This window comes from Dermacentor variabilis, chromosome 3, assembly GCF_050947875.1.
Source record: "Dermacentor variabilis isolate Ectoservices chromosome 3, ASM5094787v1, whole genome shotgun sequence".
In the NCBI taxonomy this organism is placed as follows: domain Eukaryota; kingdom Metazoa; phylum Arthropoda; class Arachnida; order Ixodida; family Ixodidae; genus Dermacentor; species Dermacentor variabilis.
In genome coordinates this window covers 227,471,401-227,488,590 of record NC_134570.1, presented here as the reverse complement: position 1 = coordinate 227,488,590, position 17,190 = coordinate 227,471,401, and the positions used below count along the sequence as shown (strand labels likewise).

Below are 17,190 nucleotides of genomic sequence, written 5' to 3'. Positions count from 1 at the left end.
GGCAGCGTTGTGGAAGGCATGGGGTTATTTTTCTGTCGCGATCCGGCATGTGCTGTAGCACATGAGAGCTCTACTAAACCAGTCATCAAAATACAAGAGTCTTTATTTATACCGAGAATTGCCCGTTTCAGAAGCACGATTTTTTGAGAGGGATTATTTTAGTCGCGGAGGCAATCGGACGTCGCGCTTCGGTCATCTGGGCGGGGCCTCGGCGGGCCTCCCCTTTTTTCTAAAGTTGTATCCGACTATAGATAGGCTTTCTTTTTTTGTGTGTGAGTAACCTGAGTGTCAAGGTTATCGGTGAGAGGCCTATCGTAACGCGCGTGTGTTTTAGTTAACCTTCTTTTTTATTTTTTTATTTTATATATAAGCGTTTTTTAAAAAAATTTCTAAGTTTAACCGCGTAGGTTTTCAGTGAGTGCATGGTTTACACTGAGAAGCGTTCTTAGTTCCATTAGCGCCTGTCCTGTGTGGACGGAAGGAAGCAGATTTATGACTGGGTTGCTCGTGTGTGTTGGGGACAGCCATATTCTGACTTCTTTAGTGAGCGTGCGTAGAACTAGTGATTAGGAGACGCATGTTTTTTAAAGGGTTTTGCGGTGTGCATAAGTTACGCAAGTTTGGTTGTTCTCTTAAGGTACGTGTCCTGTATGGACTAGAAAAAGACACATGAGTAGGCGTAATGAAAAGTTTGCCTACGACGCAAGTACGCGTGCTGATTAGTGACCACAAGGCTAGCGCGCTTGTGATTACGTACTTGTGAATTTGACCAGACTGTTCAGTGGCAACAGTATGTGCGATAAGTACGCCACTGCGATAGGTTGAAAACATGCTGTTCGAGTAGTTAGGTCACTTATGTTCGGCTGTTTTGATGGTTTGTTTGGAATGGCAACAACCTTTTGTTTTGCAACAACAATAGCACCCTGGTCTTGTCGGCATTCGGGGAGAAATGGATAGCAGTTTGGAAAGGTGGTTGGAACTGCTTTGTCAAAATTGGGGAAATAAAAGATCAGGGTTCATTTTGACTCAGTAATAGCCTGGCGAGTCAGAGGTGAAGAGCCTGCGCTTACACGTGGTGCAGCGCTGTGTTTTGTTTGTTTGTTTGACGTATGTTCTCCAGGGCCTAGGATCCCGAAGTTCGTCAAACGAGGCTCGACACCAGTACCCTGCAGGTTCTTTCAGCGTTCCTCATGGCCAGCGAATTGAGTTCAGCGGCCATTCCGAACTTCCGGGGCGAGGACGAGCTGTTAGATACGGGACCATTTCCTGAGCCTACTTCGAGCTCCCCAGGCCACATCGAATCGCACCACAGCTAATTAAGAAGCGCAGAAACACGGATGCCACATTCCTGAGGCACGGCACGTGCAAACAAGTTGGCGGACCCCACTTCGTGTGCAGCCGGTGGAGCTATTCACTGCTTGGCTCTTCCCGAAAGTGAAGCGAGAGCCTGGCACTGTGGCGGGTAAAGTGGGTCCCGAAGCAAGACGGCTGTAATGCGCCGTGACAACCTGGCGGCGTCGCCCCCATCCATGTATTGTGACGGCGCATTGCAAGTCAGCAAGGCAAGACCGCAGGGAGAAGAAAGCCCTCGGACAAACACCAAGCAGCGACTCTTTTTGCCGGGTGTGACTCCATCGGACGAGCGCCTACCATTGGCCGAAAATGACGACACCCGAGCGGGCTCGCCGATTGGCTGAAAATGGCGACACCTGAGCGGGCTCTCTCATTGGCCGAATGTGACACCGAAGGGCTTAAAAGACGCAGACCGGGAGCAGCAGAGGAGCATTCCTAGAGCATTCCTTGAGCATTCCTTGATTCATCTCTTTCGAGCTTCTTGCCGCGGGCCGCAGCGTCCGAGTTGCTGCCGGCCCGTAATGACTTTAAGACTGTTAATTGACGCTCGCTGTAAATCATGTAAATAAACCTCCCAAGTTTTTTATCCCAAAGTCCCCCTCAACTCCTACACAAGTTACTAAGGTATTCTCAATTAAATTTTATCCCGAATTCTTCACAATCCAGGTCTCTCAATACCTCCTGTAAACACGCTGTGAATAGCATTGGAGAGATCGTATCTCCCTGCCTGACACCTTTCTTTATTGGGATTTTGTTGCTTTCTTTATGGAGGACTACGGTAGCTGTGGAGCCGCTATAGATATCTTCCAGTATTTTTACATATGGCTCGTCTACACCCTGGTTCTGTAATGCCTCCGTGACTGCTGACGTTTCGACAGAATCAAACGCTTTCTCGTAATCAATGAAAGCTATATATAAGGGTTGGTTATATTCCGCACATTTCTCTATCACCTGATTGATAGTGTGAATATGGTCTATTGTTGAGTAGCCTTTACGGAATCCTGCCTGGTCCTTTGCTTGAGAGAAGTCTAAGGTGTTCCTGATTCTATTTGCGATTACCTTAGTAAATAGTTTGTAGGCAACTGACAGTAAGCTGATCGGTCTATAATTTTTCAAGTCTTTGGCGTCCCCTTTCTTATTGATTGGGATTATGTTAGCGTTTTTCCAAGATTCCGGTACGCTCGAGGTCATGCGGCAATGCGTATACAGGGTGTCCAGTTTCTCTAGAACAGTCTGCCCTCCATCAACAAATCTGCTGTTACCTGATCCTCCCCAGCTGCCTTCCCCCTTTGCATAGCTCCCAAGGTTTTCTTTACTTCTTCCGGCGTTACCTGTGGAATTTCGAATTCCTCTAGACTATTCTCTCTTCCATTATCTTTGTGGGTGCCGCTGGTATTGTATAAATCTCTATAGAACTCCTCAGCCACTTTGAGGTTAGACAGCCCTTAAAGAGCGCGATGATCCGTCACCACGTCAAATGGTCGACCGTAGAGATATGGGTGAAATTTCTGAAGAGCCCATACGACGGCCAGGCAGTCTTTCTATTACCAAGTAATTGGCCTCAGGTTTGGTGAGCGCACGACTGACATTAGCGACCATGTATTCGGCATTACTGTTCAGATGTTGTTCAAGCACGGCACCTAGGCCGACATCACTGGCGTCAATGTGCAGTTCTGTATGTGCGCTTGGATCAAAATGGTGCAAGATTGGCAGACGTGAGTAGGCAGCGAAAAGTCGTAATGGCATCATCAGAGGCTTTGGACCAAGTCGAAAGTTCGTTGTCGCCTTGGGGAAGTTCGTTTAGGCGATCACAGTACCGAAATTGCGAACGAATCGTCGAAAATAGGAGCATAGGCCAATGAAGCTGCTTATTTATTTTTTTATTTTATTTTATTTCATCATTCATTAGTACAGAAGGAGGTCCTGTAGTTGCAAGAACTGTCAGGGGGACCTCCTATTAGTTATTTAACATTGCATGAATTAATACATTATGGTAGCATAGCAACGACAGACGTAAGAAAACATGAAGGTTATGAAAAAATAAACAAATACAAAAAGTTGCTTACAATAATTGAAGTTCAAAACACAAGCAAATGAAACCGATACAGCGTATGAATAAATAAATATGTAGTAATTGACACGTTATGGAAACATAGGAATGACACATATCAAAGAACACGAGGTTAATGTAACAGATAATTAGAAACAAATATATGCTTACAATACGCAAAGTACAAATGTTATATAGACTATGCGACAAAAATTTAAAATGCCTAAGAAAGAAGAAAAAAGAAGACAAAGGAAGATATAGAATAACAAAGAAATAAAAGCTGTCGATACAATAGGTAAATACAGAATCATTGAAAACTGGTAAATAGATTTGTAGACAATATATGCTTATAGTAATGAATCAGTAGCCAGTAGTGTCGTTAGTAAATATTTCTTCATATTTCTCCTGAATGTTAATGTTGTGCGGCAGGCTTTAATATGGGGTTCCAGTATATATGGGTTTGTTCCAGTATTTAATGGCCGTAAAAAGGGAAGTAAACATTCCATAATTAGTGTTTATTCGAGGGAGTAAAAAATTGTTGTTAGAGGAAAATCTCGTATTGTTAGTGTTGGTAAGAGCAGAGTTATTAAATGCATCTAAAATTATTTCATGATTTAGTGTGCGGTATATTAGTAAAACCAATTTGAGCTGGAGCATGTAATGTAATGGTAGTATTTTTAAAGAACTGAAAATTGGTACTGCATGTGACATGTAACTAGAGAAATTGATGATCCTCAAGGCTTGATTTTGTAAATGTTGTAGATATATTATGTGCCAGCTATATGTGTTTCCCCAAACTGAGATGCAGTATTGCAGGTGACAATGAATAAACGCGTAATAAAGTGAAGTTCTAACGTTTTGTGGAAAATACGAGTGCGTTAGGATTAGTACTCTTATTCCAAAGGCAATTTTTTTTGAGACCATGTCAGCATGCAAGTTAAACTTAAGTTGGGGGTCAAGTTTGACGCCAAGGAAGACAACTTCATGTGAAGGTGAGAGAACATGATTTTGTAAGACGAGCGGGGGCGCGGGCGCGATGACGCGTTTATGTGTATGAAAAAGCATAAACTGAGTTTTCGAAGGGTTGATGTGAAGTTTGTTACTTGTGCACCACGCAGATAAGTTGCTTAGGTCAGAATTTAGTCGTTTTATTACAGTATTAATGCATTTGCTATTAGTAAGTATAGTCGTGTTGTCAGCATATAGTATAGATGAAGTACTGGTTAAACAGTGAGGAAGATCATTAATGTACACCAGGAAAAGTAAAGGGCCTAAAAGTGAGCCTTGTGGGACACCCTTAGTGACTAATTTAGTACGTGAAAGTGAACCTCCGAAATTTACAACTTGGGTTCTGTTAGTCAAATAACTGCGGATGAGCGTAAAAGCTGGGCCACGAATGCCCAGAGCTTCTAACTTGTAAGAATGGATGTTATGACAGATGGTGTCAAATGCTTTACTGAAGTCAACGAAAACTGAACCAACAGTATGGAAGTTGTCAAGGGCATGTTTTATTTTGTCAGTGAATGATGTTATAGCTGTTTCAGTTGAATAACCTTTACGAAACCCATGTTGTTCAGGCGAGAGAAAATTAAATTTGTGAAAGTAGTTTGTTAAGCGGGTTACAAGTAGTTTCTCAATGACTTTGCTAAAAAAAGATAGCATGCAGATAGGAAGGTAGTTTGAAATTAATTCTTTGTTACCTTTTTTTAATATAGGAGTTATTTTACCGTGCTTTAATTCGTCGGGGAAAACGCCTGTTGTGAACATGCAGTTAACAATGTGCGCGAGTACATCGGCGATATGAGATGATACTAATTTGATTTTAGAAGGTTGTAAATTGTCAAGGCCGGGACCTGTAGTTCGTAAACTAGCGATTGAATCGGATACTTCTTTGGGCGATGTAGGGAACAAGTAAAATGAATAAGGTGTTCGCCTGAGTACCGGCTGTGGTATACTGTGTAGTGAATGATCATGTGTAGGACAGAAAAAAGTATTGAATTCATTTGCGATATCAGTGGCTTCCGTTACTACCCTTGTTCCTGTATTAAGTTGGTTCAGTGCGTGGTTTGGTGAAGACAGATAAAGAAAGGACCTAATGGTATCCCAGGTTTTGCGGGTGCTATTTTTGTGTTTAACAATCGTTTTCTCAAAGTAGGAATGCTTGGCTTCTTTCAAGAGTCTGGTAAGTGTGTTAGAATAAGTTATGTACCGCGACTTTAAAGTTGCATTAAAAGGTTGGCGTTTCAATTTTTTATGCTGGTTATCATGTTTTTTAATACTTTTTAAGAGGGATCCTGTTATCCATGGGTTTCTAGGGGCGGAGAACCAGCGAATATTTTGTGTTAGGCTAGTACATTCCGAGTACACGCTTTTAACTTTGTTGTTAAATTGTTCGAATGCCAGGATTGTGTCTGTTATAGAAAGAATCGGGTTCCAGTCGATTTCAGCAATTTGACTAATGAACTTAGTGGTGTGAAAGTTTGCCGTTTTTATGTTTCGTTGGTATGGTGTGTTAATAGACTTTAGCAGAACGAATACGGGATAGTGGTCTGTTATGGGAACAGTGACTACGCCAGCACATTGCTCTAGATGTAAGTTTGATAATACATGATCTATTAAAGAGTGAGATCCGGACGGAGGACATCTTGTGGGTACGGTTATTAATGAATCTAGGCCATATCCCGCATAGCAGTTGGTATAATTAGAACAATGACTATCATTGGGGTTACTAATATCTATGTTCATGTCACCGAGGATGACAACATTTTTGTTTTCGTTTGCAATGATGTTCAAGATAGCATCTAGTTGAGAACAAAAGCTTGCAGAGCAAGATGATGGGGAACGGTATACTGATCCAATTATTGTGTTTCTACTGTTAGCTGAAAGAAAAGATTTATCGAATTTCAAAAATACAGATTCAACGTTAGGGCAAGAGAAAGATAGATCATGGCGACGGTGATATGGATGGTTATCTTGGACAAAAATTGCTGAACCACCATACCGAACATCCTTACGGACACATACTTCCATTGTGTATCCGGGTATACCAAGTAGCCTGCTATCAGCGTTTGTCAACCATACTTCTGAGAGGCAAATGATAGTGAAAGGGTTATTTAGATTAGTAAAGAAATCTATCATGTTATCATAGTTCTTTGAGAGGCTACGTATGTTGAAGTGTATCAGGGATTTATGGGTGAGCCTGCTGTTATTTAGTGAACGTTTTAGTTCTTCTGAAGAAAAATACATTGTTTGGAATATTTATTTGATTAGATATAAAAACGGAAGGCTTGGACAGCTACGAGGCGATTAGTGAAAGGTCGCGTGTGCTAGAAATAAGGTACACACGGCCTCCTTCTGTCTTTCGTGCTTTGATGCGGCAGTTGTCCGTCCATAGAAATTTCCAGTTGTGCTGCTTTTTCAGTTCGAGGGCTTGAGCAAACAGACGTTTGTTGTCTTGTGTTAAGTGGTCGTTAATAAAGACCTTCGCCTCTGCAGATGGAGGGAAGCCGAGAGTAGTAGTGTTTAGTCGTGCTTTCCGGGCCTTATTTACGAAATCAGCCTTTTTAGTGCGCGAACAGAAGCGTGCGATTATATGTTTATCCTTCTTCGCAGGAACGCGGTGAACAATGTCTATGTCAGATGGTGTCGCAGGGCAGCCAATCTTGTCGCCAATTTTTTGGAGAACAGCGACGCAATTCTCGCCCTGCGTGGACGGCACACCCCTGATCTCGACATTGTTTGTACGAGAATACTGCTCGAGGTCCGCTACCCGTCTAGCCAGCTTTTCGTTTTCCTTTGCGAGTGTTTTGTTCTCTGCATTCACAGTGTCACATTTCCCTCTCGATTCTTCGTACAGCTGGTTCATCATGCGCAAACTTTCACGCATTTCTGCGATTTCTTTCCGAAGGGCGTCAACATCGCGAGCAAGTTCTGCATTACTGGGCATTGCTAAAAAACCGCGGGAGTAACCTTGGCAGCAGCAGGTATGACAAAAGTTAAGAACAGAATGGTAAATGCCGTATAAAAGCGAAGACTAACCTGCGTAACCAAAAAGTACTGCTTAGTGGTGTGTCCTTGTTGCCACGGCTGCTGCTGCCAAGTGAAGCGCAGGACCAGACGGATCCCTTTTTTGTAGTGCTGGTGGCACCACTGAGCGGTCCAGTTCAGTAGTAGCGTTGCGAGATGTCACCAGGTGGCCACGGTGATATCGACTGGCGGGGATGGTGGGCGTGAAGTCCATGTGCCAAGATAGCCGTATGCTTGTCAGCACAACGGCGGTAGAAATCAACGCTTGCCGATTACTGTGCTCCGATCTGCGTAACCAAAAAGTACTGCTTAGTGGTGTGTCCTTGTTGCCATGGCTGCTGCTGCCAAGTGAAGCGCAGGACCAGACGGATCCCTTTTTTTGTAGTGCTGGTGGCACCACGGAGCGGTCCAGTTCAGTGGTAGCGTTGCGAGATGTCACCAGGTGGCCACGGTGATGTCGACTGGCGGGGATGGTGGGCGTGAAGTCCACGTGCCAAGATAGCCGTATGCTTGTCAGCACAACGGCGGTAGAAATCAACGCTTGCCGATTACTGTGCTCCGATCTGCGTAACCAAAAAGTACTGCTTAGTGGTGTGTCCTTGTTGCCACGGCTGCTGCTGCCAAGTGGTGGACAGTAGTGCTTTCAGGTTAGGGGGCTTCGTGAATCCGGTTACGGCGCGAAGTTTAGCAGGATCAGGAAGAGTACCTTCTTTGGGGAAAATGCGGCCTAATATAGTGAGTTTTCGAGCTGCAAATAGGCACTTTTTCAACTTAAGCTTGAGGCCAGCATTCTAGAGACAGGTCAAAACTTGATTTAAACGGCGAAGATGGGTCGGAAAATCTGGGGAAAAGACGACGATGCCATAGAGGCAGCAGAGACAAGTATGCCACTTCACGCCGCGCAGGATGCCGTCCACCATGCGTTTAAAGGTGGCGAGCGCGTTGCACACACCGAACGGCATTACAGTGATTTCATACAAGCCGTTAGGTGTTAAGACTGCGCTCTTTGCAAACAGCCAGTGCGTCGTCGATACGTGGCAACCGGTATACATCCTTTCGGGTAATCTTGTTAAGCCTTCGATAATCAACGCAGAATTGTATGGCGCCGTCTTTTTTTAACTAGGACAACTAGTGAAGCCCAAGGACTGCTAGAAGGCTTGATGACACCGTTTTAGCATATCGTTCATGTGGTCATCGACAATGCGTCTTTCAGATCGCCGATACTCAGTAGGGACGCTGTCGAATAGGTCCTTGGCTGCCAATGTCGATAGTGTGAGAAACAGTCGTTTTGCGGCCAAGTAATGTTGCTTGGCAGTCAAAAGAGGAAGAGAAGCCTTGGAGCAAGTGAAGAAGTTCGTCGCGCTGCGTCGTCGTAAGGTCTGGCAATAGCTAGCTTTAAAGAACGCTGCAGTGGCAGAGGAGGCGATGCCTCAAAAGCGGCAAGATAAGTAGAGTCGCCGGTCGTGTCAAATATTGACGATAAATCCAGTGGCTCTGCTCTGCCAAGACCCTCACGGCGGCGAAAAGGAACTGAGAACGACAGAAAGCTGAGCTAGTTGGTAAGGATTCGTTATGCAAAAAAGAAGTGAGGCGTGCAGACAGGATACAAGAGTAGAGAAGTGGACAGCACGAACGCTGGAACATCAGGGGAGTGGCAATTGGAGCCTGCTGGAGAGAAGGCGGAACGTGGCCGGCTGCCTGCTCCTTGATGACATAATGGAGAGCCTGTGCCAATGGAGAGCTTGAGTGGCCCAGTGTAAGCGGTATCAGAGAAAGCTGACGAGCAACCTCTTCACGGACGAACTGCTTTATCTGTTGCAGCAGCGAAGTGTTATCCAGGGCAACAGTTGTTGCCGGATTTTTCGCCAACATCTGGAAGGCGTCATCTTCAATGCCTTTTAAGATATGCCTCACCTCGGCCTCACCCATTGTGACGTCAACTTGGTTACAGAGGTCGACAACATGTTCTATATAATTGGTAAATGTCTGGCTGCTCTGTTGCGTACGACCATGCAAACGTTGCTTCACGCGAAGCTTGTGAACGGCGGGGTGCCCGAACACCTCCGTCACATTAGTTTTGAAGGCCACCCACGTCGTGAGATCACGTTCGTGGTTGCGGTGCCGCACACTGGCGACAGCGTTCAAATAAAACCACACGTAACTCAGTCTTTTGGTACCGTCCCTGTAGTTGTGGATGCTCACCCGGTCGTACTCAGCGAGCCAGTCTTCTACGTCATGGTCTTCCATACCGCTGAAGATGGGCGGGTCACGTCGGCGCAACGGGCTAGGGCAGACCACGGTAGTCACCGGGGCAGCGGGTTGTAGTTGCGGTGGTCCTTCTTCCGGCATAATGAAGACGGGCTGCAGTGTCCGATTGCAAAGTTCCAGATTTTCTGTTGTACGCAGCACTTCCACCAATTGCAAAGGGTAGTAGTATTCAGGTAGTAGAGCAGCAGCGACAAACGCAGCACCAGCTGGTAGGGTGCAGCCAGAGACCGAACTGGGTACAAGCCACGCGATGCCAACGGGCTTTTCAACATGCCAACTGTGGTATCCTGTGTTAACTTCTGGTTTCGGTTTTGGGTCTTTACATCAAGGCGCCACTCAGCACCAAACGCTGTAAGTGGCCTTCCTGCTTCCCCTCGGAGAAATAAAAGTGCATTCTTTGTCTGGTCCCCGACTGGAGCGGTCCGGCTCCTTTCTTGCGGCGCTGCGCGCCCCGGCCGTTTAGGCCTCATGCCGTAACCCTTTCGTCCGGCCGCCCCGTCGAAGCTACAACACCGACCTTCTTCCTCACAATTTTAGCGGTTTTAGCCGTAAGCCAGAATTTGCCCGCAGTGATATTCTTCATGCGTATCCAAGTGGCTTTTATTTGATAACTGATGTGTTACAGGGGGTGTAGTGATGCATATCTCAGTCCAGGAGCAGCCCGAGTCTGCGCTTTTGTGTTTTTTTTTTTCATGTCGCGGATTGGCTTGCTTAGAAGTGGTGTTGAAAGCAGGTAACCAACACTGGTAATATCCACGAGCTATTGGTGTCTTGCGATTCTATGGTGCTTTTGGGAACATATCTTTAGTTTGAAAGCTGAGCTCGCATGAGCTTCCATTTTTGTCATGAACAGCGCTAATCGACGACGTGTGAGAGAAGTGAAGAATGTAAAGACATCTGCCCAGCGGTAGATTTAGGCACCACTGGGCTCCTTGAAACCTTTGGGTTCGGTGAGGGCAGGGGAAAAGTAAACATGTCCGCAATAGAAATTAGTAAGAGGCGATTTTAATATTGGTGGAAGAAAAGTAGGGAAACGACAAAAAACGGAGACGTACAAAAGCAAAGTTCGCAATTGGGGGCCAGAAAATGTGGTTGTGAAAGTTCATAATGGTTGTTTTTCTTTCTTTCTTTTTTTTTTCTTTTTTAACTTTGGTAGGACATTAGGCAGTATAATAGCAAGAGCTTGGTGGCGCAACCCACCGCCCCATTCCAAAGGGGACGCTCATAACATCCATCCATCCACGAGAGAGACTGCGCGAGCGCTGAATAGAACCTGGCCACGCGAAATGTCTGCACAGCAAACTGACGAAAACGTAGGGATCTTGTCAAGCTAGTTGTAACACTCCCATCACAAGCAAAAACACCCTTAGAGATCTAGCATGCTTCCATTCTTGGAGCTATTGCGTGGTATTGTTAAAGAACCAACTGCTGTGACAGGACTGGCGAAATGACGGCGCTTCTCTTGTGTACTGCTATTCTCACCGGAATGATCGCTTGTGGAGCTTGCTTGAAGTGCACGATTGTGTGACGTCCTTGTGCGTAGCACTTAAATGAAACCGTTGCTTATTGGGAAACATGATTTTTTTTTGTGCCCGTGGGCAACTTTCTGCAGACTCAACGAAGCAGTGGTGAGGTGAATGCACTTGATGACCTCTTCCGAACACCACTGCATTGGGCGGCGATTTTAGGTGAGCACGTGACTTTTCGCCGGCTACTAGCTGCGTCGCATGCGCACTTCTTCCAAGCGGTGACCATCTCGCTGGCAATTTTCGAATACTTGTAAAGTGCCAAGCCGTAGTCACAAGTTGAATTTATTACGAAAATATAATTCAGAGTGTGGTGGTTTCGATGGAAATATTTGATGGAATTTGGACTGCACTTCTTGCACCGAGTGCAGAGTGATTGGGTGAATATTGGTAACCTTGACAAAGAACGTGTTTCTTGTGTACTTTGTTTAACGGGTCCTGAATCACCCTTCGAGCTTGGCGAAAACACGCATTCTTCTGACAGCCTACGCCGCTGTGAACAACTCAACCAAACAGAAGCGTACCATTGGAGGTGGCGGGGGAGGTGGAGGGCTGAAATTTGTAACCCCTACCCTCTTCTGCCCTACTTAACCAAAATTGACAACCGAGGTTAACCCAGCCGAATGTAGCCTCAGAAGCTTCCTTGACGTTTTCACGTCAGCTTAAAAAAACGGGCGTATTTGAACATTACTTAAACGACTAAGGCAGCATGCGGTAAATTTGGTGGGGACTTTGCCTCAAAATATAATACGAGAAAAGGAAAATATATTTGCAGTGCCGCAGTGGGGTTCAAGCTTAATATGGCAAATCAATTCTACGGGAAACAACGAAGTGGAGGAAGTTTCGAAATAGTGAAGAATGTAATCAACCTGACTGTTGCGGGAAACGGACTTTCTATCTAGACACATGCACAGCCCTGAACGCACTGATTCGGCCCGTGGGTCGGGTTTGGCCAGGTAATATTTTCGCCCAAGTAGCATTATATGGAAGCATCTTATGAGTTAAGCTTATATATCATCCATGGAAGCTGAACCTGGCAACGTTTAACACACGAGCGCTCTCGAGTGAGGCTAGCTGAGCAGAGCCTTTTGACAATTATCAGGCATTGCCATGGATATTATTATGATCATCATCATAGTTTATTTTCCCTTAAGGACCCCTGTCGGGGTATTGCATAAGGGGGGGGGGGGGGTTACAGAAGATAAGAATAGAAACAAAGATATGGTTGCAGTTTCCTACAAAATTCAGCCTGTGGATTCGCATGAGAACAGAAAAGAAAGAAACAAGGCCAAGACCAAATGCAACGCAAGAGCAAATCAGCAGAACAGTCACAATGTGAAACAGCAATCGCAAAAAAAAAAAAGAGCGAAAATATAGTAAAGTCATTCTAAAGTTGGGATTTGAGGTCATCAGTAAGCAGCTGTTTGAAGATAATGGGGTTACGTTCACTGACATGGTAAATTGTCCCAGTCTATGACGGCGCAGGGCAAAAACGATTTATTAAAGGAAAGTTGAACCATGGAAACGCTGGATGCTGCAAGAGTTAAAAAGGTGGCGAGATATACGGGTTCGTGGGAATAGAAGCTTTCCATGTGTAGCTGAGGGAAGTAATGATATACAGTCGCCGACCGATTTTCCGGACTCCGAAAATTCGGACATGCCCGATTATTCGGTCAGCTTCGCGGCACCGCCATTCTCCCCATAGACCATAATGTATAACAACTGCCGAAAGTTCGGACACCTTGCAACCTCTCGTCTGATTTTTCGGACACTCCTTGAGCGAACTCGATCGAGAGCACCATGCACCGACTCTGACCGGCGCATGGCTCGACTTGCTAAACGCCATTTTTGTTTTGAACGGAGCCTCCTTGCTGCCCCACGAAGTGGCGCTACTGGAAATCCCCGCTCATCATCATCGTTTCTACTGATTCGATAGAGTGGCTCTACAGCAGTTCCGGTTTCAGCTTAGTAAGCCATGTCAAGACAATCCAGCAGCTGATTTGTTTCTTCGCGCACGACGCTGCGAGTAGGCCGCGTTTTTCGTTTGGGCGACTGGTCTCGGCACGGTGGTGTTTGCTTTGTGCGCTGTGCCGAGGTTTCGGCGATTCAACACGGCATACGGAAACATCGCGTCAAGTGTCTAATGGCGCCGACAGTGCCCGCACAGACTGCGCTGGGGAATGCCGGCAAGCGGGTGCCGGGAGGCCTAAGATTTGTCGCCTTCCGATGTGCTCCCTACTGACGCGGAAAATGTTCTGCCGAGACCTGCGCAGTGGTTGCATTGCGACTCCGGACACCGTCTCATTTGACAGTTTCACAGGTGCCGACACAGTTGTACTGACGTGCGCAGAACTCGACGACGGCGAGATCATTCGTCAGATTTCTGCTGCACCGCTGGACGATGACTCTTGAGTCGGAAGATGACGCACCATGTGCTACGCTGCCGTCGCATGCGGAGCGTGTACAAGCAGTGACTGTGCTTTCAGCCACCTATAGTGATCGTACGACCCTCTCCGAGATCAGGCTTATCCGATTGCACGTAAACGGAACGGCGTGCTACGGCGCATTCACGATTTCTTCAAGCCTACTGCCGAGCCCGAATAAGTGCGTGGAAATAAAGGATTTCATTTTTTTTTTCATAATCTGCTTTTTCGGACACCTGTTTATTCGGACATTTTCGCAGTCCCCGTGAGGTCCGAATAAACGGTCGGCGACTGTAGTCGGTGGAAAAAGTACAGCTTTCCAATTTTCCGACGGAACACCAATGGTTCGAGTGAGGCTAGAAGGCCTTAGTGAGGTTAGAAGAACAGGTGAGGCTTATACTATGCGGAATAACGGGCACCTCCTTAACTACAGAGGTCTTTTAGATACGAGAGAATACGGGTAGGATTCCTAATTCATAAGGACATGGGGAGTAACATTGATGAATTTCACAGCATTAATGAGAAGATAGCATTCATCGCAATAAAGCAAAATATGAGTTGTAGAATAAACGTATCACAAGATTACCTCCATCCTCCTGTTATGACGAAGAAAAACAACAGTTTTATTATGATGTTGAATTAGCAATGAGAATGGTGCAAAGTCTTTATACTGTAGTCATGGGCGGCTTCAATGCAAAAGTGGAGGAAAAGCAGGCTGGAGAACAAGCAATTGACAACTGTGACATTGATTCTAGGAACCTTAGAGGAAAGATGGCGGTGGAATTGGCGGAAAGGAATATACTCCGAATAACGAATACCTTTTCAGGAAGCGCAGTAACAGGAAGTGGACCTGGAAAAGGCCTGAGAGAGAAACAAGAAATGAAATAGACTTCACCCTCTCTGTCGATCCCAGCATAGTGGAGGATGTAGAAGGGTTAGGTAAGGTGAAGTGAAGTGATCATAGGTTCGTGAGGTGTAAGATTTCTCTCAATTTGGAGACAGAAAGATTAAAATTAGTGAAGAAAAGAAAACAGGCCAACCTATACGGAGTAAACTTAAAACAGACCAATTCAGGTTGGTGTTCGCAAATAAATATGCAGCTTTAGAGCAGGAAGATCAAGATAACATAGAGGCAATAATTGAAACTACAACTAGGCTGATTTCAGAAGCAGCGATTGAAGTGGTAGGTAAGACACCAAGGAAACCAGTAGGTAATCTCACCCAAGTAACGAAGGACCTCATAAAGAAACGACAAAGCATGAAAGTGTACAAATTAAGAGATCAGATAGAATTCCCTGAAGTGCCAAAACTAATCAACAAGAAGAAAGTAAACAATATTTGAAATTATAACGTGGGAAAGATTGAGGAAGCAGGAAAAAATTACCTCAGCATGAAATCAGTTATAAGAAGCTTGTCATATGACAAAGGAAGATGTACAAGGAAAGCGCACAATAATAAAATGGAATACCCTACTATCACGCATAGCTACTGAAGTTAACTTACCATCTTTCCAAACTTTGTTGCAAGAAAACGGTTAGTGGTAGCAGATTAGTTATTATTTATTGTCATATGCACATATTATGTAAAACGTTCTTGTTTTTTCATGACTAAGTGCATATACCCCTTGTTCATATCTATTTATTTTATGTTCCTTGTGTGTATGTTTATTTGATGTAGTTTTATTTCTTGTGTATATTTCATGTTTGTGCCCCCCCCCCCATGTAATATCCTTGCATGAGGGCCCTTAGGGGTAATGTAAATAAATAAATAAAATAAGTATGCACTGAAAGATAAGCAGGGTGATGTCATAAGCAGTTTTCATTGTGTAGTAAAAAGCAACAGAAGAATTCTCTACTGACCTGTACAGTAACCAGAGCAGCCACGCTACCTTCATTCGAAGTAATGATCAACGGTGTAGAGGCTCCTTCTGTAACTAGTCATGAAGTTAGAAGGGACTTGCAAGACATGGCTCGGGAAAAAGCGGCAGGGGAAGATAGATTATTAGACAGTTTATTCAAAGATGAAGAAGATATGATGCCAGAAAAGCTTCCGGCCTTTATGCGCCATGCCTCACGACTTCAAGTATATTAGAGAGATGGAGGAATGCCAACATTTTACTGATCCATAAGAAGGGCGACGTTAAGGCATTGAAGAACTATAGGCCCGTTAGCTTGCTTTCAGTATTGTAAAAGATATTTACCAAGATAATTTATAATAGAATCAGGGCAACACTTGACTTCTATTAACCAAGACAACAGGCGGATTTAATAAAGGGATAGTCTACAATGGATCACATAGAAGCCATCAATCAGTTAATTGAGATATGAGCGGACAAAAATTCTTGTGAGGACGAAGTGCGCACTGCGCCTAGGGCGCTCGCACAGGCAGTGGAAGAAGAGGCCAAAGTAAACCAGGCGTTCTGGCGGACGGCCGATTCTCTGTTTCTCTCTTTACAATGGTGCAGTCGAAGGAAGCCCATTCTTAATGCTGTAATGCATTGATTTGGGCTTGTTGGCAAAACATCGTGAGGCTTATAGCGCATGAAAAGACAAGGACGAAAGGAAGACGTGACACACACAGGCGCTAACTTGCAACAGTCTTTATTTCGAGCAAGGGCCCCATACATATATACAGCGTACATCATCATACATGCGCTGTTTGCAAAGATTCCTTATACACCATTGCGCAGGTAAGCTAACTCTTTGCGGGAAAGGGCAATTGGGGGTTTTGAAACACAGTTATCCCCAAGCCTATTAATCATTTCTGCTTCGATAACTTGCGAGTTAATCTTGCTCGGGCTCTTCCCACAATGGAGCATTCTATGTATGCTGGAGCACACGTTGAGTGGTCACCGCCATCCACCCTGGCAACGGCGCACTTGCAAGGCCTGCAGTGAGCGTCAAGGAACCCACCCCGCTTTTCTGCTACGTTGTACCGGTGTTCCTTTAAACGCTCGTTGAGGCGCGTTCCGCTTTGCCCCACGCAATTTTTCTCACACTTTAAAGGAAGGTTGTAAAAAACTGCTCCCGCACATTCAACAAACGGTTGCTGGTGTTTCTTTTTGCATGTGCGCTTGTCAGACAGGCCTGGTCTGGTTAGTCTGCACAGACATTGCAATTTTGTATAAGATGAAAACACAACCCTAACATTCGCACATTAACCTAATTTCTTTAAACGGTGCGATAGGCCGTGGATATATGATGACAGCAACGCTCCTCTTATCTACACAAGGCAGACTGACGGAATTCTTTGATACCTTCGACTTAAGTAGTACATGTGTAGAGTAGCCTCCCAATCGAAGACGGAGTATCTGATCGTTGAAGCTTTTGGTCATCAGCTCCGGGCATGACTTACACAATGAGCTTGAGAGGCATGTGTTTGCAATTCCCCTCTTAACCAACTTGAGAGTGTGCCGGCCAATATGAGAGCTTCGCGCGAGGCTCGTACTTCCAGCGTATATGGTCGTTGCAAAATAAAAACTTAATGTCAAGAAGTCGAATACATATGAATATTAACGCCTTCTCTGTAGACATAACAGACCTGT

The 17,190-nt window shown here is 45.1% G+C and overlaps 1 protein-coding gene across 4 annotated transcripts in view; it reads left to right on the top strand.

Annotated features, from left to right (window-relative positions):
* The window catches only part of LOC142576680 (uncharacterized), a 516,248-nt gene that overhangs the window by 169,547 nt on the left and 329,511 nt on the right, over positions 1 to 17,190 (top strand). For all 4 annotated transcript variants that reach the window (XM_075686909.1, XM_075686911.1, XM_075686910.1 and 1 more), the window contains exon 7: positions 11,310 to 11,385. In XM_075686909.1, the coding sequence (XP_075543024.1) occupies positions 11,310 to 11,385 (76 nt within the window). The remainder of the gene's footprint in view (positions 1 to 11,309; positions 11,386 to 17,190) is intronic.